General features: G+C 40.6%; 1 protein-coding gene across 13 annotated transcripts in view; it reads right to left on the reverse strand.

The window, feature by feature from the left end:
* Positions 1–25,904, reverse strand: part of ppfia2 (PTPRF interacting protein alpha 2) — a 164,687-nt gene that overhangs the window by 40,947 nt on the left and 97,836 nt on the right. For 11 of the 13 annotated variants that reach the window (XM_058624465.1, XM_058624462.1, XM_058624464.1 and 8 more), the window contains 6 exons: positions 14,269–14,370; positions 11,884–12,048; positions 10,500–10,574; positions 6,759–6,869; positions 4,969–5,190; positions 2,279–2,425 (listed from right to left, as the gene is read on the reverse strand). In XM_058624465.1, the coding sequence (XP_058480448.1) occupies positions 2,279–2,425; positions 4,969–5,190; positions 6,759–6,869; positions 10,500–10,574; positions 11,884–12,048; positions 14,269–14,370 (822 nt within the window). The remainder of the gene's footprint in view (positions 1–2,278; positions 2,426–4,968; positions 5,191–6,758; positions 6,870–10,499; positions 10,575–11,883; positions 12,049–14,268; positions 14,371–25,904) is intronic. The other 2 variants (XM_058624467.1, XM_058624457.1) reach the window with 1 other exon arrangement.

Here is a 25,904-nt window from a genome sequence, read left to right on the forward strand (position 1 = left end):
TCATCTCCCGGTTGAAAATAGAAACTCAGATGTTTCGTCTGGCACTTTGCCTCAGCCCTTCTTCAAAAATAGCACCAGGACGGTCAGAATAGCAGCGGCTCTGCACTTTGCCAAGAGTGACGGTGGCAACTTTGACTCGGCACATAATAGAAAGTGCCCGGATTAGACATCCAGGGACAATACGACAGGAAATCCAACCCACGATTCGGTGACTTGTATTTCCTCCTCTGCTTGACTCTGGGGGTTGTGATCAGTTTTAAGACTCTTCCTTTCTTTCTTTTTTTGGCAGCCTTTGCCATCAGTAGCACATGCTCTGCTCCCTAAAGCATCACAGCCTGGCAGCTCAGTGTACAATAATTAGACCGGAGTGAGCTCGAGCTTGAGCTGAGCTGTGTCGTGCGCGTGTGTCGGTTATATTTGGGCTTGTGTTTGAGACGCCGTCAGGGGAAAAAGCATGACAATGTGATTTTTTTATTTTTGTGGTTGTTTTTGTTGCAGTATCCGGGCCTGGGTGCCATGTTCTCGTGCATTTTTGCTCACTTGTTCATCTCTGTTACAACAGCCGAGCCTTCTTTTACTAAATTAGTTTGCTTATTTTAACCATAGAAGGGTCAGAAAATGTCCTGTGCCTAAGTGCCTTTGCCCATTTTTCCAGAGCCAATATCTGGCAGTTATTTACAATTTATTGCATGTTAAAATAGTGTGTTAACAATTTAAAATGAATTGTATTTAGAAAAAGCACACAAACACCAGATTTTGCATGTTAAATGTGAAATTTAAACAGTATAAAACATATTTAAAGTAACATTTTTGTTTTAGCAGAAGATCAAACCCAAATATTTAAAGTGTCTCGATCACTTACTATTTTTTGGCTGTTTTTTTGCCAAAAACGGTGAAAATTCGACACAAAATCAAGGGCTACATAAATTAACTGATTATCAACCAACCACTAATTTAATTGCCAACTATTCTGATAATCAAAAAAGTCCGTTAAAGTCTTTTTCTTACTCCGTAAAAGGTCCAGTGTGTGAGACTCAAACTTTCTTCATTTGTGAATGCATTCACGGCACACAAACAGGAGTGCTCGTCAAAACCTTTTAAAGCCTCGCATGTTTACCAAAAACATCCATTGGAAGCAATACTGCCAATTTTTTTTGTAAGTAATTGAATATTTAGGCCAAAACATGAAAATTCATCAGACAAAGTGTCTTAAAACGTCCACGTTTGCTGTCTTAAGCTAGCAATAACGTGGACCTTGTCTTCAATCAGCAGCTTGTTACGAAGACAAATGCGTGTGAGATACAGTAAATAGTTGTGCTGTTAATATTTACTGTGCATCATTTCAATTTTAAGAAGTACTGCTTCTTCTTTGAGCCTAACGCACATTTACTCCCCAAACCTGGCTGTCTCCATGACAACAGCGGTGTTTTTATTTGTATTTTTCAAAGCAAACATTTAGTTTAGGTTCACTGTCAATTCTAGCAACAGAATCTTATGTGAATAAGTACATTTTTCCAGAATAAAAGCTCCGAGCTTGATATGAAACTTTAATTTTTTTGTGAAGATAAGCAAATAATTTAAGATCTGCCAGGCCACATACTGATGCTGGCTTTTTGCAGTTAATGTAAGTCTTTGGCCAGAAACCAAAATGAATCAGTTTGACTGATTTCTTTGTTACATGGAGCAAAGAAACCAGAAAATATTCACTTTTAAGAAGCTGAAAAATGCTTCTTCTTAAAAGTCCTGATGTCGAACTGGGCTCTTGTGGCGACTCTGTGATTTCTTCTGCTCATAGTAAATGTGAAATTCTTTCCGTCTTTATCTCCCGACCTCAGCTGGTGCTCGAGCTAACGTTCATAAAAAGAAAATGTGACTCTAATTGACTGTAAAGAATCACAAAGAGAATCATCAGAAGCAATTTAAAAATAACTCTTTGAAATGAACATGGCGCAGTATTCCATGAAGCATGAAGAAGAATCTGTCTCAAAGTTAGTAAACATTCAAGAAAGAAAAAAAAACAACTATATAATTTCCTCATTCATTATTTGACACAATGTCGAGGGGTTTTTCCTGCTGCCAAAGCTCGAAAAGAGACAGGAAAACGTCTCCCTGACTCAAGAACCAGCTGTCCCCTCTGTCCAGCTTTGCTTCGGCAGTGAATGGTCCATTTCAGCAGCCATCTGGACCTCAGCGACCCCAAAAAAACCATTCACTGAACTTTTTATTTTAGAGGGAAAAAAATAAAGAAGTCAGACCCCCCCGGGGTGACGTTACTGACCTGCCTGAGAAACGCCTCCTTATTCGCCAACTCGTTCTCCAGCTTGTCGTTAATGTCGTGCACCGAGGTCGACTCCCGCTGGGCGCTCAGGTAGCGCTTCTCCAGCGTCACGATCCGCTCCTCCATGTCCTCCTTCTGACACATGGCCTGCGCAACATACACACACACACAAAGGTACACACACACACATACACGCAAAGTCACGTGAGACCAGTTGTACAACAACAATATTAACAAAGATGACACTGTTCTTAAATAAGAATTAAATAAGAATTTATTTTGATTTTATGGCTATAGAATTGTTTAATGAGTGAGTGCTTCTGCTTCCTTTTACCAAGATAACTTCAACTTGGTGAATCTCGTCTACAATTGGACGATCGTTCCGCGGTTTAGTGTCCCAAAGGATACCGTAATGACAACCCTGGACAGATCGATAGTCCATAGTTTTTGAATTTACTAGTTATCACAAACGGTCTTGGAGTTACGATAATGAGAAGGGTGCATAGCAAATACGGTCGAGGACGTTAGCAGAGCAGGTGGCTAGCTAGGTAGCAAGGGTTGCTAACGTTGCTAATGTGATGTCCACTGATATCTACAACTGTTAGCTGCACATGTCCATCAGAAACTGTCACGTCCCAAACAGAGCTCTCAGAGAATTGTGCTTCCAGTTGTTGACAAGTTTTTTGTTGTTTTGTTTAGTGCAGCTAACAGCTGTAGATATCAGCAGACGTCACATTAGCAACCCTTGCTACCTAGCTAGCCATTAAACAGACACCTAATATGCTAACATTAACAACAAACCAGATGCTAATAAATAACTATCAAAAAATAATAATATATAATAATATAATATAATAATAATTCACTTATGCAACCATGAAGTTAGATAATGATGATTATTTTTGTGTCATTTGAAGTTATTTCTACTTGTGGTACATCCTGTTTTGTCTCCAGGGACAGAGGCGGCTAACTCAGTGGCAGCTAAATGGGTACATAAATAAATAAACATAAGCTAAATAAACACAATTAAAAGAAAACTTTTAATAATACAGAGATGTCTATTGCAAGTGCAGAAAAGGAAGCACAACCACGTGTTATTTAACGAATATGGATCCCGCAATCAAACAAACCTCGATAAAAACTCAATATAAAGTCCTCTATTGAAGAAAAAATCAATAAAATAAATCTTCAATAATCAGATTAACACACTGCTGCCGCAAAAACATGCCAACAATATTATCTGCGGAATTTTATGTCGGTCATTACACAGAGGAAGCAGAATAAAGTGCTGCTCTCAGTGCAGCGATGATGATAATAATAATAACATGCGGCTGCTGTGATGAGGCCACAATCACGGCTTGACTTTGCATTATTAGTAATCAATATCAATTTTAGCTCAGGGCAACAGCAGATCAGCTTCTATTTGCATCCAATCCACTTCACTGGCATTCAGCCCACACACACATAGACACATATACTGTGTATGTTAAATTTCACACACAAACAATCATTCATCCTAAAGCAGTCAGCAGGAGACGGAAACTGAATTGGAAGCTTGTTTTGCTTTGGTTTTTTCCGATCTTCCCGTGTTTATGGGTGAAGTGTTTATATACAGTCAAACCTCATGGGGTTTGTGTAGTTGCATATGTATTCATAGGGCACTGGAATAAACCAAAACTACAATCTCACTCACTCATGGACAATAGTTATACGACAGAACCTTGTATTGTGATGGATAATTTGGAGAAGTGTCAGGTTTAATGTTTAACCCTAAGCGTTCCTTTGAAAAACTTACTAATTTGTTCCTAGAGGCAGAAAATGTCACCTTCCCACCTTCCCAATGTCACCTTTACTGCTGTAAAAATAACATATATTAAGATTTTTTCCACTTTATATGAGTCAGTCTTTTCAAACTACTTCAGCCTGAAATATACATATCAAATATAATTACATGTTAGGCATTTTAACCATTTAAAGGCTAGTACGTTTATAGAACAATCAAAAACAGAATGGCAGAAAATGTCCCTAGGAACTCTAAAGGGTTCATTTCACTCCAGAGGAACAAAGGCTGTTTTTAATGAGAGAAATTGAGCATGAGGTCAATTTTGTGGCATATGATATCCTTTTTTATGACAAAATAAGGGACGTGCTTTTTATTAAATTGTCCTCTATCTTGTTCCTTTTAGGCGAGTAGTGATGAAAGATGTGAGTTTTGCTCCAGGAAAGGAACCTTGAGCCCCACACTAGAGGATAATTGGCCAGATTTTGGTCCCAATCTGGCCCTTCAGACAATAGTGGTATACCTTCCAATTTTAGGCTGGTTTGAACAGATTATCTGGCCAAATGATCCTGTAGTTTGAGGGATTAACAGATGAGATTATCATCGGAGGCATCAGTATTAAACATGTTATGATATTTATGAGGAAATGGCATTTTTGTATGAACTCATCGATCAGTAAAATAAGATTTACTCACTTCATAGTCAGGAAATCAGCGGTGATCAAGGATTCATCACGTTTTCCTAAAGCGCTTTGAAGTGTGTGTGTTTTAAAATACACACAGTCATGAAGTGTGTGCGTGTGTGAGCGTTGATGCTAATAGAAGCTTTTTTTAGGCCGCTGCTCTCTTCTTTGATGTCTTGCAAATTTGTGGGCGTGCGTGCATGTGTGTGTGTGTGTGTGTGCTGTAACCTCTTTGATGTCCCTCTGGTACTTGTTGTTCATCTCCTCCGACTTGATGAGGTCCTTGCGCGCCGTCTCCAGCTCCTGCTCCACCTCGGAGACGCGGGACGAGAGCGAGGACATGCGCTCCTTCATCTGGGCCAGCTCGTAGTTCTGCTTCTCCAGCAGATCCTGCAGCTCCACCACCTGGCTCGCCTCGTGCGCCGACTCCAGCGAGCCGTTGGACAGACGCTGAGAAGAAGAGAGGACATCATCATCGTCATCATCATCATCATTGGCTGGACAACAAAATCAATCTCTTCTTACAGGTGTGAAAAAGTAGGAAATCAAAAAGTGACTAACTGGGACACGTGAAGGCAAGCAAATCTGCCCACGAGCAACTTTTAAAGCTTAATTGTGCTTAAAAAAAAAAAAAAAGACACCTCCAGGCTTTATTTGGGTCAGGTGCCGCCTGGTGTTGTGTCACTTTTTGCACCGATCATACAAATGAAATGTAAAGTTTTTAATTAGAAAGCTCCAGAGGCTGCTGACAGGTGAATTTCATTATCATTGCGCAGCTGTTTTCCGCAGTTTTTATGCTGCGTTCGGCTGAATCGCTGCTGAATGGAGCGGCTTATTAATCATGGAGTGTCGCCGAGGTTCCCGTCTGACTCTCGTGGCCAAACGTGGGCAGCGCACAACGGAGCGCGGGGGACCTGTCGGGTCGGGTTCTGTCACATCAATTAACATGGTCGGTTTAAAGTGAATTTAGCTTCTTTTTAGGTTTAGGTTTAGAAATCCCTGGCAGTTTGAGGTTTTAACTTGTAAATAAAGGGAAAACTGCTCTCTGTCAAGAAATGTTAGTTTCTTGAAGTATGTTATTCACAAAGACTCCTCTTTGTTGCAGGTTTACAGAAGGTGAGGACAAATCAGTGCGACTGGAACGTATTGCTGAAGGAAAAATTTAAACAAAAGCCGTTGTGTGACAGTGAGGGAAAAACCACGGCTGAGCTGAAGCTCCTGAGAGCTTCACGGGTCAATATGCGCTCATCAATGGAGCTGCTCCCTCCCTCTCTGACCGCTCTACACCTGTCATGCCAGAGACGACCAAGTGCCGCGTGCAAATCCACCCGTCGCTTTTGCTCGACGTCTCTGTCAGCGTTTGTGACGGCACTGACACTCGATAACTGGCCCTCACTCTCACGACAAGGTCACCGGGACTGTCAGTCACAGAAGAAAGAGCAGTTTACACACGCAAACACCGCAGGTAATAAAACCTGCATTACACTTCTTTTTTAATCTGGAATATCGGCCCTGAAAAAACCAAATATCGGTCCACCCCTAGTCTCCATTCCATCTACTCAGGTATCTTTTGTAAGAAATAGAGTTGTGTAACCTGTGTTTAAATTAGTAATCAGAGGGAGGGATATTTGTATTCAGCTATGCAGATGCACGCGTGCGCCTGCATAATCCGGGAAGCGGAGGTCACTCTCACCTGTCTGAAGGTCACCTTCACAATCACGGGGGTAAATGTACAAATAAAAAAACCTATCAATTCAAGTCCATACTTGGCGATGATAGAGAAATTAACAGCGACGCAGTGTGTTTTTAGTCTAATATTTCATATCCTCGATCTAATCCGGCCCCCACACCACATGGAATAGATAGCAATGCTGCATGTGGACCATAAATAATTCAGAAGGACCATAATCTGGGTTTGATCGGCCCATATTTTACTGTTTCCTCATGTTTTGCCTGATATTAACTGACTTTAATTCCTGATCGTTTTCCTTCTGTTTTAAAACTAATCGTAGCCTCACCTTGTTGTGGACCTTCTGCTGAGCTTCAGTGCCGTCCAGCAGGTCCTCGCTTCCGTCGCCAGACGCCACTTTCCTCTGGATGTGAGCATTCTGTTCCCGTAAGGCCACAATCTGCATGACACAAAAAACACTGAGTCTTCACACACAAAGAAAAATCATCGATACGTTACTGCAGCCTTCATCCATACCATCATGTTCGTCCTTCTTATGCAATATCACTAAATTACAGTTTGTAGCTCAGTAGGAATTTCTCACGCCGTAAACGAGCTGCGTTTGCGATCACTGTAATCATCACGTCCCGTGGATGTCATGCCTCATTTCACCTCCTTAAAACAACTGTCCCCGAGTCATAAACCTGTCACGCGAGTGATGGACAACAGCAATAATTAATGTCGCGTCTCAACGGCGGCAGCGTTTGTGAACAGTCTTTCTCTCCGAGACTCTGCGGTGCCACCAGCACTTTCCAAAACAAGAGTCTCCACAATGTGAGAAAGTGTCAACTTCCTCCTCAGAGCAGCTGTGGAACGTGCTACAGTAAATCTGACAGTCACACTGACCCCGTGTGTGAGCCTGGAGGGCAGCACCTGGGTGGCATCACACTCCTCAGTTCAGTAAGCTAATCTACAAATCTTTTTAGTCATGATTAAATACGGTATTACAGAAAATAAAGATTTATTCTGCATTTATAACCTGCACCACCCAAAAAAAGATACATAAAATGTATGTATTTACACTAAAAACCTGGCATTAAAAACTAAAAGTAAATTAACATTTGATAGTTATGATTAATCCTGATGTTAAAAAGCTATATCAAAAATATTGCACATTAATATTATCAAATATTACATTATTATATTATATTTCAAAGCATTTGATGGAGGGGACATTTTTGTCCTAAAAGTAGAAAGTGTAACTTTTTTTATTGGCCCCTATAGCTAGAGAACTAAGCACCTGACATTAAGTTTCGAGTGTAATTCTACAGCCATCAACAGCCTGGATCCTTATTTTCAAATAAAAATAACAATTTCTTGGCAGAAATTTCTTTTCTGCCAATATTGTGGGATTTTTTGAACGTCTCCACGTCAGAGATCAAACACCGGCACCATCTGTGGCACAAAGGCAGCGTCTCATCATAAATGGAACAGAGCACACATGCGTCTCCAGCTCTGAAATTACAAAATTACAGACAAGGCACAAGTTTGCCAGACGCAAAAAGAACACGGCGATTATTATTATTTCTTTTTTGATGTTGTTGATTCACCTCTCATCAAAGGCAGACGTGTGACAGAGGAGCAGATGAGGAGCATTGTGATTCCCTTATCGTTGTGTAGCACCGCTGTGCTCAGAGGGACTGTCTGCAGTCATGTGATGAAGGAGAGATTGAAGGATGAGGATGGAGAGAATTGATGTTGTCAAGGTGAGAGCTGGGGGGGGCATGAAAGTCTCTGGTGCCACATGTTGCCACAAGTTTTTGCAATTTAAAGGTCCTGTTTTGTATCGTTTAGGAACAAGGTAAATGTATGGTATAAGGATGGACGGGTGACTGGACAGGTGAAAAGACGGACAGATGGTTGGACGGATGATGACAGAAGGACGGACAGATCTATGGGTGACAAACGGAACAACGTATAGACGGTTGGACAGATGGACGGATAGATGGCAGACGGATGGACAGATGGAAACATGGATGTAAATATGATTATGACGTAATAGCTTGCTGAACTAAACTCAGCTTGACTTTTTCCCCGTTTGTCGTAATATTAACCACCAGCGTCCGTTGTCTTGTATATAAATAAACAGCAAAACAACTGTTTATCCTCTCACACATTCCAGCTCAGTCTAAATGCCACTGTGTCAGCGGCAGTCACTTAAACACATGTGACTGCAGGAGGTCAAAGGCTGCTGATTTCATCGGCCATGATCGTGTTGTCCAAACCCTCACGGGGGGGGGGGGAGAGAGTGGCGACTCATTCCAGCACTTCGTTTCCAAATCAATTACCGGTCAGCTGGCCGTTCTCCCCGGAGCCTCTGGAGTGCGGACATTTCTATTCGGCAGAGTCGGGTTTAACTGCCTCAGCCGCCGCTGCCGCGCAGCCTAATCACTCATCTGCGCTCCGCTCTGACAGGTGTGGTGTTAACCATTTTACGGTAGGACGGGCCTCGCAGGCGCGCTCTATTGTCTTTCCAACCTTGGCTCCTGTATGTGTGTGTGTGTGTGTGCGATGTGAGAGAATCCGTCATCTGTCAGGCAACCAAGAAAGATTTTTGTCCAGGAAAAAAACCCAAGAGTGAGCTGTCTGTCACATTAAGATCTTACACCTTTCCACCCCCGTCTTGGATTGAGTCCACGAGCATCTCTCTCAAACACCTGAACACATCGTTAGAGTTTGTCTGAGAAGACACACTCGCCGTTCTCCCGTCTCCTTCACCCCTCTACACCTTGTCAGTTATACTTTGACCAGCTTCTCATTAAAGACACACTCTGTCCGCTCGCCCTCTCCGTCCACAAACCTCCCAACCTCTCCCCTCCTCCTCACTGACTCCTCCTGTGGGCCTGAGTGTCGTGTCACACCGGCACGTCTGACAGGCTGTGAAGTGCCAGCCTGAGGGTGAATTTTTGTGTGTGTGTGTGTGTGTTTTTTTTCCCTCTCAGCTGAAACAAGCCCATCTGCAGCCACAGAGCTGCTCTGCCACTTCTGCTGCCCTGAGGAGTCAGGAAGTTGAAGGAGGAAGGAGGAAGAGTGGCCGCTTTTCTGCCACTCCTACCACTTTTTACAGGTCTGGTGCCGATATCACAGCTTTTTAACAATCTACAAACACTGCAGATTGACAGACAGACAGGGACGGATGGATGGATGGATGGATGGATTCCTCACTCTTCTTCTGGTCACATGACGTTGGTGGTACGCGACTCTCTTTACAGCGATGTTGTGCGCGTCTGAACGCGGTTACGGTTACAAATTTTCAGACACTTTGGAGTCTGTGTTCACGAGCAGCACATACTCCTGGGTGCCACAGTTTAGTTCCGCGGCCAATTAACGTTGCTTTAAATCATTAATTGGCCGCGTTAATGTTGCCAGTTTTGTTTTCTCCCTCTCTCTTGTGTGTGCTGATCCTCGTGGAAAGCTGCCGCACACACAGCGCAGTTCTTCATAAAAAAATTATTTTGCAATTTTGGTCATATTAACATTACTTGGCACCGAATTTCAAAGCTAATTACTTACTTTGGGTTCCTGATCATCACATTTTTGTTCTATTTTTTGGGCATACCTTATTACTTTGTTTTATTTGCGTTTTTAGTTTATTTTAAAGTTAAAACTGGGTTTTTAACCTCTCGACTCAAACCTTTTCCTATTTTATTCCACCCCGTGTTGTATTTTACTGTTTTATTTGCATCTTTTGTTTAATTTCAAAGTTAAAACAGTTTTTTTGACTTTTTGACTTTAGACTTTTCCCCTGTGTTGTTTTGTATTGCTATATTTGCTTTAATTTTCTTTTATTGCAAAACACTACCTTGTATGAACGGTGCTATACAAATACATTTTATTATTTTTATTACTATCCACACATACAGAACACGCTGGGCTTGCAAGCGTTCTTTCTGTGATGTATTTAAGTGAAATACCATGTGGTGCCAACACGGGACGTTTTATTCTGAAAATCTCTCCCGGCTCTGCTGTGACCCGACACACAGCCGCTATTTTGGCTGTTATGGTAAACGTGACAGAAGTGGCTTCCTACCTCCTGATTGGCTGCTGTAAGCTCCTCCTCCAAGGCGGACACCCTCTCCAGTGACACCCGTAGTCTCTCCCGTACCTGAAAAAACAACAAAACACTCATCATGACTTGCTTATAAAAGTACAGTCGGCTGAATCACATTTCCCAACAGTTTCTGCAAAAGCTCTCGGGATCTTTTTCACCTGGGAGGAAAAGACACCTACTAAAAACAAGAAAGAAAGACAGAAAGCGCTGTCCTCTCTTCCTTTCTCTTCCTGCACGAAAAACACTTTTCACCAAAGTAGCGTTGTGAGGCTTTGATTGCTTTTAAAAGCATCAGTTGCCGGGAGAACGTTTTCATATTTCGACGCTCTCCTCCTCTCCTTCACTTCGGAGAAGGATCTCAGAGGACACTCGTCCTGCGACTGTGATGGAGCAATCACTTCCACGTCTCCACACCCCGCTTCTGTTAGTGTAAGCTCAGCTGCTGTGGCACAATATGAAGCCTGATCATATTGATGCTTTTGATGCTTGTTGTATTTACTATGTAAAGTTTATACATGATTTGTTTTCATTCAAAAAAAAAATAAAAGTACAGTCACAAAATGCAGATTAGAGAGGTAGACCATATGGGTGTTGTTCAATAAGTGTTTAAATTAAGGAACGTTGTGTATAGTTTATGATTATCATGTAAATTGTAAGTAAATTGGCCAAAATAAAAAAAAATAAAACAAACAAAAATTTATCACATATCAGCTACTCTGACCAAAGGGACCACAGCAAATCCCATAATGACCTTTACTAGATATATTAAACTTAGTAGTAAAATAATGAGTATGTCAAATGTTTAGAAGTTCGTCAAAAAGCCTCAAAATGTCCGCCTGGACTTTTTCTTATTTTAACCATAAAAAGGACCAGAAAATGTCCAGTGACTAAGTGCTTTTGCCCATTTTTCAAGAATAAAGTTCAATATCTGGCAGTTTTTTTCAATTTACTGTCATTTTAAAATAGTGTACTGACAATATAAAGTGAAGGAAAACAAAAAGTTATATTAAAAAAACAAAAACAAAACACTGTAGTTGTACTCATAACTTCCAACCAGTTTGAGCGCAAAATATACAGCCTAGAAGAGCATCAGACTTTCTGAAGTAATACCAGCGTGGTTCATCAGAAAAATAAGACAGTGTTTGTTGTTTTGTTTGGAAAACAGAGAACATATGTGCAAACAAATCCGTCCTTTGTGCTCACAATCACGACAACCAAGCATCTGCAAGTATTTCGGGTTCTACAACTTTGGGGTGAAAGTAACAACCACTCGGCACACACAGACGGGTAACGCAACAAGCGTTAGAATCATAGTGTACAAGTGATGTTCGTGTGGCATGTACAGTGTTTCGGACAGACTTACCTTCTCATCGAGGGCTTTGTGGTGTTCAAACAAGGACTTGAGTGCTTTGAGGACCTCGACTTCACTGGACACTCCTGACGGAGACTGAGCCTGCCGCTTGACCACCGTCATGCGAAGCGACCGCTCGTGTCTGGACACCAGGCACTCCAGATGTTCCAGCAGCAGCTGAGGAGGGATCACACATTTTTAGCTCGAGTTCGAGTCTGTTGTTAAAGAAAATGGCAAAGGATTTGAGAGAAACCGGAACACAGTCCAACACATTTTTAAAAGTGAAACCCATGTTGAGACATTTCCAAACATTTTCACAGGTGGAAGTGAGGAAATTCTCTACAGGAGGGAAATGTCTGCAGGAGTGTGTTGAAAAAAAACCGGCAGAGTGCCGTGCAGACTTTATCAGGCAGACAAGAGAAAGGACGACGCTCTGTCTCCTTTGAGAGGGTCGTCCTTTCTCTTGTCTGCCTGAGACAGTCGCACCGGCAGCTCTCGTGTCTACATATGTACAAGTACATCCTCCAGAACATTAAACACAAACAGCCCACAGCTGAATCAATCAGAGAATCCGAGTCTTTACTCTGAGCTCTGCCGTCAGTTATGCCTCCAGGATGCAAAGAACAACACTCTGATCAGATGCAGCGACTATTTCCGTCTTCCTTTCACAGTTCACTGAGTCTATGAATCTGAACCTGCACATCACTTGTCTCTGGTGATTCTCCCAAACAGCCACACAAAGTCAACCTGTATTTCCCGAGTAGTGCAAGAACTTAAGCTTGGAAAAGTGCCGTTAGGGGATGACCGGTGGGAGTGGGTTTCAAAGTGTAGTCTGCTATTGCTAGTTTTTCCACACTTACAGATCCTGCCTTTAAATCTTATTTGCAATGTAAATAAATGGTCATCATAAAAAATTCTTTAATTACGAAGACACTAATCACCATTTACCTAATCCGGCAGTGTTAGCCCGTTATTGCTTACTTTTCCAAACAAGTAGACCCCAGCTTTAATAATAGAGCATCAAAACCAAACTAGTGTCAAAAACTTAATTAACTTAATTAAAGTTTCATCTGTGGATTTGAGGTGATAATAAAGTGACAGAGTGAAAATGATGAAATTGTCCGTCTGGGTTACTTCCTTGGGCCTCATCTCTCCTTTTCAAAGTTGTTATTCTGCCAACATCGGCCTCCATCCATCGGTAAAAAAATAAACTATCCAGGCTTAATCAGCGCTGGGATGGAACAGCAGAACAGCAATGTGTGCTTTACTGCCACCAAAAAAAACCAAAAAAAAACAAAAGAAGTAATTGAAGAAACAAGAAGCTGGTCCTGTGAATGTCTTCAGTTTAAAAATATATACTTTGAAGAGGCACTGCGGGGCAACAGTGCAATTTGGACGTTTCACTGATGAGCAGCCATCCATGTAAAGTTGTAAAATAAGAGTGAGAATGTTGAGGCAGGATGTGGGGAGCTGATGAGTTATGGTCGGGCATTACAGTGTGCACGGCTGCTCCAGTGTGTCTGCAGCCTTCAAACCGTAGCCCGTCAGATTATCTTAAGCTTCCCCTGGATGCCGTCTATCACTGTGTGTGCAGCACTTTTTTTTGATTTTCATTCTCTTTTTTTTTTTTTTTTTTGGGAGCCGACACAGAAAATGTGGGGCAAGGCTGTAAAACTCGTGGCATTTGAAGAGCACAAGTTTGACATCAGGGATGGATGTGTCATTGTAATCTTCATTTCTGGATGAGAATGTCAAAACAGCTGCAATGCAAGATAGCGATGGCAGTGGGGCGGCAACTAACCATTATTTTCATCATCGACTGATCTGCCGATTATTTTCTTGATTGATCAAGTACTCGCTGGTCCGTAAAATGTCAGAAAATGTTGAAAAATGTTCAACATTATAGCAATTAGCTATAATATTAGCTGCATTACTATCTGCGACTAACGTTAGGAATGTTAATAGCTAGGTAATCAGCTAAATCAAATTAGCACAGCTGCAATCCAAATTAGCTATGTCATTAGCTTCATTACTAGTGACAACACACGTTGGCAATGTCATCAGCTGTGACACAAGATACCAATATCAACAGCTACTTTATTAGCTACGATGAAAATAAGCTACACCATTAGCTGCATTGCAAGTTAGCAGTGTCAATAGCTAATTAACCTTAGCTAACACAAGTTAGCTATGTCAATAGCTAGTCAACCATCTGTAATACAAGTTAGCTATGTCAAAAGCTACTCTATTTACTGCAACCAAAGTTAGCAAAGCTAACTATCAGCTAAATCGATAGCTAGTTAATCATTTGAAACACAAGGTTTGCAATTTTCAGGGTTCATGAACAGTTCAGTTGGTTCTTTGTTGACGGTGCGGCGTGCAAACATGCGTTCTCACCCTCGTGTTGTTCCTCTCCGCTTTGAGCTCCGAGATCTCCTCCTCCTTCTCCAGCAGCTGCTCCCTGCAGGCATTCAGTTCCTTGGTCAGCGCGGCGAACTCCTGAACAACAGCAATAAACAAAAGAGAAGAGAAAGAGAAGGGAAAACAACATGGGTCAGCATCATAAAACACTCTGCGGCAGGGCTGCATTTCATAAAGACACAGTGATGCAATACAATATTATAACAGTAGAAGGGTTAGAAGCTTTCTGAATCATCACAAAGAATGCAAACTGGTAGTACCAGACAGACAGACAGACGATATATATATATATATATATATATATATATATATTATGAACAATATATATAAAAGAGCCACCAGGGGGCTGGTTGCTTATGGATAAATTATAATTATAAGGTCAGCAAACATTTTCCTAAAGGTCTCAATTACTAATTTTAGGTCTTCTCCAAGAAAATGTGGTGTCAATTTTGTTCCCATTCAGAAGAAAACAATCAATAAAGCACAAACTTCTGTTTGCAAAACACCAAACTGTGAATCTCGAGGCTTCTAAATGGGAGTTTAGATTCTCATGATGACGTCATGACTGGAGACTGCTTCATATACAATCGAAATATTGACTGCTCTGCACCAAAAATGAACTGCCTCTATAATGCAAATACATTTATAATACAAAATGAAATAACTATAATTTGAATACGATCGGTAAACAATCTCCGACACTGAAATAGGGAGATAAAAACCAACGACAAAGTAAATGCCCCTGTGTTATAAAACTGTTTTGCATTAAAGTGTGATTTGAAAAATGATGAACTCGCCAGCCATAACCGCTATATAAATGAGTCGTAGGAAAGAAAAATGAGAGAAGAAGAAGAAGAATCTTGGAGAAGTTTGTTTTTGAAAATACTTCCAAATAGATCTTCGATTTTGGCCTCAAAGCCGGAAAGTTCTCGCTTCAAAACCTGGTTTGACTTTAACATTTCATTCTGAAGTAATTGAGAAATTAGAAGATTACAATATGCTTATAAAAAAGAGTCTCATAAGCGGTGATCTGACTTTGTGAATGAACATTGATATTCAAGAGCCTGTTCACTACTTGTCCTTCAGGAGACAAGGACAATAACTCCACGGCGCTGCGACGACAACACTGTGTCTTATCGTCCAACAGCGAATCCTTATTGATCTCACAAGAGCGACAAATCCTCAGCAACAAAGACACCACACACTTGTACAAACCTCCACATCGCCACATCGACTGCAAGTCAAGTGGATTTACAGTCTGTGATCAAAGACTAGATTTCAGATCTACGGTCCTTGGAACGTTCAGCGGAAGCAGAAGTCTCTATTAAATCATGGGATAAAAGTGCGAACCTGCAGGTTTCGGTCAAGTCTCTGGTCGTTGACGAGTAAAGGTGGTGACATTTATTATTATTTGTGGATCTGAGGACAACACGTAGCAGTCACATATCTTAACCGATATGTTATATAATAGTGGTTAAGAACGAAGAATGGCGTGCTATCAATACCGATATCACAAACCGATACCGATATCAGTCTGTTACGATACCACTTTTTTTGTGTCCGATGCCGACCAAAAACTCGATTATCAACCTTTTTTTGGGTGTATACAGTAATTTTTTAATTGATGTTCCAATTAGACATTTTGTGGCTTAGTGTAAAAAGTAGTATATATACAGTATATGTACAATTTCGCAAATACTCAGTATTTCAATATCGTGCTAATATCGTATTGTGGTGTCTCTGGCGATTCCCATCCATATTTTAGGGTATATACATATTTCGAAAGATGAATTTTCACAGATTACATAGTATTTTGCAACATAGAGATATTATCGTATCACGATCTAAATATCGTGATATTGTATCGTGGTGTTTCTGGCGTAAATTGAAGCTTGCGTCATGTCGTAAACCGCCCACATCCCTTTTACCAAAATCCATAAACCATCCCTTTAATGTCCCTGCCTGTACCTTCAAGATCATAAGTACATTAATGATTTATGATTTCAGCAATGAATGAATCCAATCACTACCGCACAGTGAAAGTTATCTTTCTGAATTCAAGATGAAACAATAACGAGGTTTGAACTTTAATGTACTGGACCCGATTCAAGTGCAACTTAATCTAAAGACGTAACGTGGACAGAATACCAAGTGGACTTTCAACCCGATTACACTGAGATCATTTAATTATCTCACTTTCTACTTATATATTAACTCTCCCGCAGAACAGACGACGTCCACTGAAGGTCACGCGACGTGTTTCACACCTTTGTCAAGGATTAAAAATACATATAAAACAGAGTTAAATAAGCAAAGTTGCTTTTCATGTTTCACTTGTGAGAGCAAAACACAAACAAAACTGTGAAAACTGAACTCATTTGATGTTCATTGAAATGTTTCCACTGATTTCTCTTCAAAGATGCGTTTTCTACCTCAGCCGAACGTTATATTTTATAAACGTCCAACGGGCAAAAGGCCTCGCGAGTCTTTCCATAAGTCAAGACAAGCTGATCCATAAAAACTGCAACAACCAACTGAGCAAAGAGCTGCACAATGAAAGACGACACAAGTACAATAAAAGTTACAAATAAAAAAAGGGAATCCACATCAAACAAGAAGCCAAAGATTAACCCGCCAGTTGCCATAGCAACAGGAGAACGCATAGCATTGCCATGCAGAGTTGACCTGCAGTCAAGTAGTCCAGCTTGAAAGACAAAAAGAATGTGTACTCACAGAATCTCGCTCTATATATATAAAATAATGATGAAGTGTTCCTGTTTGCTGCCTGAGGCCAACCCGGAGGTACAATTATATTGAATAGGCAGCAGAATTCAGTAGATATAATAAGTTAATGCAATATAATGTCCATTTTTATTAAGTCTATCCAACTTAAAAGGAAAATAAACAACAAAGTGGACACAGGTTTGATTGATTTTTGTGGAATTATTTAACACACAGTCAAATTGTCGATTATATATCATTCTTTTATTTATTTGCATAAATCATATTCTTCTTCACATTTTCATTTGAGAGTCATTTGTAAATCTTTCATTCCAGGACAGTCAGGGTTCTCAAACCTTGGTTGACATCAAATTCAAAGACTGTCCAATTTTCTCAAATTCAAACACCGAATGATGATCCTTGTCTTGCCTCATCACGCCAGTCTTTGTAATTTTCTTTGGTGAGCCAGAGTTAGGGAGACTTTCTTTCTTACACAAAATTCAAGCATTTTCAATGACTCAAAAACTTTCAAGGGCCTTAATTCACAAACCTTAAAGGATTTCAAGCACACGTGGGAACCCTGTTAACCTAACCTAACCCTTACTTTAACCTGACCACAATTCAAATCTCCCAAAGTCCTAAACCGAAACCAGTTCCTCAAAAAATTTGGTTCTGGGTCATTAGAACCAGATTTTGGTCTCCATGAGGAATACTGGTCCTTCTAAGGTCAGAGCTTACACCAGAAGAAATACAAGTTCACACACACTTGTGCGATTTTCATTTTAATTTATTACTTTTAACTTCACAAACTTTCAAAGACTTCTTCCTTCCTGTATATTGTCGTTAAATTTGAGGCACAGTGAAACTGTGGTTTTACTTAAATGATTCATATTCGTCTCATCTTGGGAGTCATTTGTAAATGTTTCATTACAGGGCCCAGCATTTCTTTGCCTCGCTGCATTTCGCTCCAAAAGGAATCACCACGTCTTAGTTTTTAAATAATAAATAGCACAAATTGTATTACATTTGCTCAAAAGACTGAAGAATCCCAGCAGCATCTACAGAATCTCTCTCTGGAGCGACAACACCACCTCCTCCCAAGGGCCACGCTGTCAGGAACTGGAGAGATTATGGGTTGTGGATTAAACAGCACTTCACATAAACTGCAATGTCTCCCCAAAAACAACTAAATTTAAGTCAATTTCTTCAGTGAAATTGTGCCATTAGACTCCCGCTGCATCACGACACTGAAAAAAGATTTTGGCGAGCTCATTTTTACAAACGCCGTCTCACGCTAGCATGTTGACACCCGTTTTAATTAACTTTTATTCACAGGCAAACGCGACACACACACAGAGACAAAGTGTAATGATTTAAAAACATCAAAGGGCCTGTTCAGACAGGCAACATAAACCAAATCCTCTCGAGGTAATTAGCTAATAAATTCTAATAGCATTTTTTTTTTTTAGCATTTCTTGATTAAACAACTAATTCAACAAATGACGGGAAAATGACCTCAACAGTCTTTCTTTCCTACCAAGTGTTAGACAAGAAGATTAATTCCACAGCAAAAAAAATCTAGTGTTTAAGTAAAACACGGAGCTAGAGCTTCATTAGCTTAGCCCAAAAGTGCTAGTTTAGCTGTCTGCTAACATCCACACACAGCTAAAATTTGTGTTTCCAAAAAATGACGATTTCATATCATGCATTTTTTGCCAAGATATTGATGATAAAACTGCGATAAAACTCCAAACACACTTTACTTTATGTCAGATAACTATAAATTGTGACGTCCTGGAAAGGCTGGAACGATGGCTGGAACTCCCCCTTGCCACATTTCTTCCAGTATTTCTTTATTCTTTGGAAATTCGCTTTAAATGTGAAACACGTTTCAATGGAAACCTATGGAAACCGCATATCAACATGAAAACAACGGCACTTAAGCAGCATCGCCGCCAGTGTTTCTTCACCACACTGAATAATGCACAACACAGAGAATGTAGAAATCCTGAAGTTTGAATCATATTTATACGTAGTCCCTTGTCTCCAAGAAAAAAAAACAACACAACCTGGTGAATTTCGTATTCCCAGAACACTCGGACTCCTGGCACCGCGCTCATAAATAAGCTGCAAATGGAAGCGAGCGCGCCGCTGTAAATATACGAGCACAGGGTGCAGAAGAAGACGACGAGGAGAGAAGTTGGAGTCGAGGCGCGTAAATAAAGAAAAGGTGAAGCTGCACAAGCCGGACCTTTGCATGACAGCGGGATTTCACCTCTTTTACAAGTGAGTGGTGTAATGTAGAAACACCACATAGAATAACTACACAGTTATTCTGTTAAGACACTGGATTTACATCCCTAACCCAGGTTAAAAATTCAAGGACTTTGCAGGACCAATTCCCTTAAAATTTAAGGACCAAATGTGCTGACACAGCTTAGGATGTGAGGGCTGCTTCGCCCGCTTTGAAGGGCCTTCAAATTTCAAGGATTTCAAGGACCCGTGGGGACCCTGTTAACTCCGTCAGTGATTTCAACCAGTCAATGCCTTACCCTAAAAAACAAGGTTGTGCCTCATTTGGACGAGGTTTTGGTCTCCATGAGGACCACTGGTCCTGTGTAGGACAGTGTTTATGCCAGAAAAGGTCCTAAAAAGAGTACAAATACAGGTTTTTACACACTGTGTGTTGTAGAGTGCTGAGGCTCCGAGGACATTGATTGGGAATCTCCCTCAGGAGGAGCGATCAAAGTAACGCTGACATTCCTCGATGTCACCAGCTGCTGCCCAGCTGTGAGTTTCACCAACAAAAGCACAACTGCAGTTAATGATGATTAGGATGTTCTAATTACGGATTGATTGTCGACTATTTAATGAGGGGAAAAAAAACCCAAAAAAACGAGAACAACAACAACAGCGTGTTGGGCTGAATGCAACGTTTCTGTTCCAAGTGTTACTGCTTTACTTTCGAGTCCGTTCAAACGAGGTATGAGGCGATACGATGCTGATGGTCGTCAGAAATATTGGGTTATACTGTAGGAAAGAAAATAATCCAATCTAATACTCGATCACTGAGGACAGACTTTAAAAATGTAAATAAAAAGCAGAAAATGCATTTTAATCTCAGCGTCACGCATAAGAATCTTGAAGGCTCCAAAATCACAATTTGACCGGCGACATGATGAAGTTCAGCGGCTCCTATTGAACAATACCAGCTGTCAATCACTACATCGTCCTCCTTTTCTCCTTTTAATGGACCAACAGACTTTAAACTAGCAATTGAGACTATTAAATGGTCTATAGTCTTGATGACCACTCAAATCTTTGTTTATACTACTTTATACTATATATTTTCCCATTGACTTCTATTCAATGGAACTTTTTTGTGGGCAGCAGAGTTGCCATTTTCCATTTTGGGAAAATGCTCCGTTTTTTGTCAACTTTTTAAAAGAAAACTATATCATGTGCAGTTTGGAGTTAAAATGGCATCAATCATTCCTCATTAAAAGAGTTTGAGCCGAGGTTTCGCTCCGACACTATTTCACCCATGACCTCCTGGACCACGAAACCTAAACACCTGCTTCTCCACACTTCTCATTACCTGTGCAAAGTGCCGAGCACTGCATTGTGTCAGACAGTGTATTATGTGTGAGTTTGCCTCGAAGCTGAACCAAAAATAAAGCTTTTCCTTTTTTTGGGGGAGGAAATTGGAGGTGAGCATCTCCTGCTATGCCCTGCCAGTTGTGCGTGACTCTCAGGAGAGAAGTTGGTGATGTGACTGACAGTCTGCTGACTCACAAATAATAACACAAAGCTATGAGATGATGCTACCTTCCTGTCCAGCAGCCAAGATCTAGAGAAAGGTATAAATATATGATGAAATCTGAAATCAAAGGCAAATTTTTATGTGTGTAAAATTTGGGGTTGGGTTAAAATTTTTCTGACACATCGATTCATAAAACCCTAAGATGGACCGTTTAATATATGACTCTGGTTGTGGGTCCAAGCTGGTCTCACAGCGCCCTCTATTAGACATTTCTGTAACTACTTCAAACTGTCTAATGCGCTTCTAGGCTGCATATTTTTTTTAAAGCTACTGGGTTTTCAAGGTGTATTGTCGAGTTATCTTAAGTAAAAAGTAGATTAATGTAAAGACATTGGCGTCAAATTATAACGTTAACTACGGCTGCAGCTAACGATTATTTTTCATAATAAAGATAAATAGTATTTCTCTATTATTTGGATTTGGTCCGTAAAATGTCAGAAAATGTTAAAAAGTGTTCTCAAATGTCTTGTTTTGTCGCAAACCAAAAAGTGTTAATGATTTATTTGTCATACGGAACAAAAAATTGACAATATTCACATTTAAGAAGCTGAAAAGTCAAACAAAACTTGCTTTAATTATCAAAAGAAACTCCTCAAACCTATTAATCGATTATCAATATTACCCTAATGTTAACGTTTTATTTTTTTAAGTTGGAAAAATCCAAATGTTGGACAATTTGCTGCTTCAGACCTTAGAAAATCAGAGCTCAGAACGTTCACATTTTACTCCAAATAATTTCATAATTTTAGACAAAAAAAAAAGTTCTCTGTAGCTGCACCACAGCGGGGAACCAGGAAGAGACGATGAGAATCGAGCAGGGACAGAAGTCTCATTATGATATTTGTACTTTCTCTTTGACTCTCACACAGCACAATTTTTACAAACACTCACGCACACAGATCTTAAATATTTGATAAACCGTGTTATATTTACAGCGTGGGACCAAAGGGAGGACGGGACAGAAGGAGCCGATGAATAAATGATGACACGAGACTCCCGACGTCAATACGAGCGCCGCGTTTACCACAGGTGGCAGATTTATTTTGGAGAGTGACTTTGCACTGTAAAATTACCATGATCAAATTTACACACTGAAATCAGATTAGTGAAAACTGGCCGCTGTGTGAAGGAGATGAATACATTACACCATGACACACTAACCCACTCATTGTGTCTTCAATGCATTTCTATTTTGTCTCATCTTTTTGTTGCTGAATGTATTTTACTATCAACACATCTTTTTATTTTACTGTCAAAGGTACATAATATACATGTGGAGTATATACATTTTGCACAATCAATCTTAGTAGGTATTGTGAGTGTTGTTAGGCCCGAAAAAGTCTGAATTCTGAGATTAAAGTTTGAATTCTGAGATTAAAGTCTGAATTCTGAGATTAAAAAAGTCAGAATTCTGGGATTTAGGTAAAAATTCTGAGAAAAAAGTCACTATTCTGAGATTAAACAAGTCACTATTCTGAGATTAAAAAAGACAGAATTCTGAGACTAAAGTCTGAATTCTGAGATTAAAAAAATCTAAATTCTTAGATTAAAATCTGAATTCTGAGACTAAAATCTGAATTCTGAGATTAAAGTCAGAATTCTCAGATTAAAGTCAGAATTCTGACAAAAAGTCCCAGAGCTTTAAACCAAACTTGTCTGAAGCATTTTTATGGTTAAAATAAGCAAAACTAGTCCAGACGGACATTTTGAGGCTGGGGTGTTAAAGGGTCAAGTTGGGTAAGACTGCAGCAACTCCAAACACGGAAAAGACTAAAAGACTGATTCTTCTGAACTTAGAAGTAGAAAAAGTAGGAAGTCAGGTGCCAAATTATGTGGAGTGCACAACAACAAAAACATCAGCAGGCCTCCCAGGGCCGGCCACTGCCAGCTACTGTACATTCTTGGCAGATATTGTGCTGACAAAGCTGGATTTGTCAAGAGACTCCAGATCGCACACGGAGGAGCCACAAAGGCCACGAGGTGCGCTCACTGCACCAAGTTTCAGCTCAGCCGGTGGACTCATTTCCCTCAGCTTTAAATATTCAGAGGGGTTATCTACGCTGGGCTGAGCATCTCTTCTCCATCACGGCTACACGAGCCGGCGTATGTCGCAATGACATCCGGCGTACTTATAACGTGAAGGAGCGACACCAACTCCACTGGCAACGGAGCTGCTACTGCTCACACAGTACCAGGAGAACCCTTGAGAGGACGATGAGCAACATAAATATTCCAGTATTCAAGGACATCATCGTCCTTTGATTCCTTGAAGAGAAACTGGCAGGTTGTAAAAAAACAACAACAAAAAACAACAACCCATCATTGCTTCAAAGAGCCACTCAAACAAAAGAGCGTACAGTAGAATATCTCAGTACATATGCAGACTTTTTGTCAAAACATCAAGCTACAGTAGATTGGATTTTTATTGTGTCTTCAACGTGAATGGCAACACGCCTCTCTGATTTAACATCTCTTTGAACATGTCCTCTAAAAAATCCCTATAAAATCTAATTGCACATCCCAGAAGGAGAGTGTTTATGCCCGACGAGCGGCGCGGAAATTAATCATCCACTATTAACCGTTTACTTAAAATGACCCAGTAATGGGGAGAAACCAGTGGACTCTCCCCTTTGCTTGAAGAACACATTGATTTCCCTTCGCCTGATTGCCTGTGATTATTTTTGAAAGTGGACAAATGGTTTTATAAATGAGCTGCAAAGACAAAAGAAGGACAAGGACAGTGACTGGTGGCCGTGAATCACACAGTTAGGACGTTACATCGTGTCGCTGCCCTGATCTACGTAAATTAATATAAAATAAACATACATGATTTACATTCTCTACTTTTTACTTTTTACACTTAAAATGTAGTGCTATTTTAAAGGATTTTAATGTCTTTTAACATGTTTTTATTATGGTTCTAAATAATAAACTGTATATTCAACATGCTCAAAATTCAAAAGGCCCAATTCACATACCAAAATTAAAGGTACGCTTTCTAATTACGCATAAAGATACGCAAACAATTCAGGCTCGAATTGAACCAATGACTCAGCCAATCCAACTTGGCATTTACATACATGTTAAAAGTCCGATTTTAGTCAGGCTAAGACAATAATTTGGTTTTATTAATGTCACGACCTAAACACATTAGTCCTACTAAGTCTTAGTCGGACTAACATACCTGGATAATGCGTTTCATAGTCCGATTACTCCCGCATGCATACGCTCGACTTGGCGTTCTGCACATGCTCCATAATGTCGTGCTAGAAACCTGACATAACAAACCTGACAATAACATAACTAGTGGACGATGCTGGATTAGTCCGACGACAGCGCAGACATGTACAGCAGATTAAAATCAAAGGGGAAAATGAAAGGTCACTCGGGATGTTTGTGTGAATCCATGTGTACAAGAGAGTGTGTGAGGGCGTTGAGGGAAGCCGCGGGTGTGATTTACCATAACCTTTAGCCGGCGAGGAAAGAGGGGTCATCTCTGTGCTGTAAAGGCCCCTTGAGGCCAACTCATAAATCCCGGGGTGGAAATTACAGCCTGACAATTTACTGCCCTTCCAGTGCTTAATAACTAATTTTGATCCCTTTGAACTCAGGTATGAGGACACACACACGCACACCGCAGCTCACAACATTAGCCCCAGGCTACAACATCTGACCTCCAAAATTCAAAAATGATTCAATTACAAACCACATCTTCAAACCAAGAAATTTAGCTGGGCCAGACATTTTCCTGAGGACACGTTTAAAAGAGTACATCAAAAAGGGCATTAAAAATAATATAAAAGAACTAGCAATACAACTATTTTGGACGTGCCTGTCCTTCGTACGCCTCCGAGTGCGTAAAAAACAGTGCACAGTATTAGCTGTTACTATTTTAAATGAAAAAATCTCATCTCTTTTGTTCCTCTTTGAAATGAGGCAAACATTATGTCATATACGACCCACAAACATCTCAAAGTGCCTTTAACGTGCCCTGGTGGAACCCCCATTTGAATAGGCTGGAAGTATAGGATATATACCTATATATATGTATATTTATGTAAGTGGGGATTAGTTAGGATTAGTAGCTGAAAGTGCTTTACCAGATAAATAAAGTTGGACAGGATTTGGAGATTTTCAAAATTCCAAAAATGAAGAAGACTAGCGTCCTTCTCGTCGCCATGGTTGCACAATCCTGTGCATTTAACCTCTGGGATACTACAGGACCCTGACGCGTGGAAGTACACCAAATGCTTGAGACCTCTTGCAAGGCTGGTTTTCCACAAACAGACAGCAGGGGGCAGACAACCGAGCCTCGACCTGGCTACCCTCGAGCCGGCACTTTTTTTCTCAATTCCCAAACTTCTAGCTGAAGACGCCTGTAATTGATTGATTAAATTAATTGCAAATTAATACTGTGAACAGCGAAGTGGAGACACTCTCACGTATGAGTGATCCACCTGGACTCAGGGCTTTGTCCGTGTGGACCACTTCCTCAGGGAGGAGGTCAAGGTCGCGGGTTAAGAATCAACTCATCTCGAGATGGATTATTTGGCTTTCGTTGGGGGAAGCGAGAACAATCCAATAGACGTCCCATCCCCTCTTCAAGAACTCACACTCTCAAGTTGACACGTTGATAAATTGATGTGAGTCCGTTGCGCGGTGATCGTGGACCCTTATTAAAAAGGTCAGGTTTTTTTTTTTTAGCCTCTGTTTTTTTTCCACACTCTTCATTTTGTCCACAGTCACATTTGGGCATCCAGGCGGCAAACGGAGCCGCGTATCGTGGCAGGAAAACACCGGCGGGAAATGTCACATCGTCCATCATTTATTATCCACGCCGAGCAAAACGCACAGGGACAAAACAGCTTATGTGTGAGCGTGTGGCTCATGTGCAGTGACTGTCATTCACCTTGTGGGGAGAGAGAGAGAGAGAGAGAGAGAGAGTCGGGGGAAGATAATTCCCATGACTGACAAACGCTGCATCTTATTCATGTGGGAAAAGGAATTAGTGCTTTGCCAATGGGCTGCGACAGACAATTATTTTTTGCCTTATCAATTAATTCTTTGG

This window comes from Solea solea, chromosome 3 (assembly GCF_958295425.1).
Source record: "Solea solea chromosome 3, fSolSol10.1, whole genome shotgun sequence".
Classification (NCBI taxonomy): Eukaryota; Metazoa; Chordata; class Actinopteri; order Pleuronectiformes; family Soleidae; genus Solea; species Solea solea.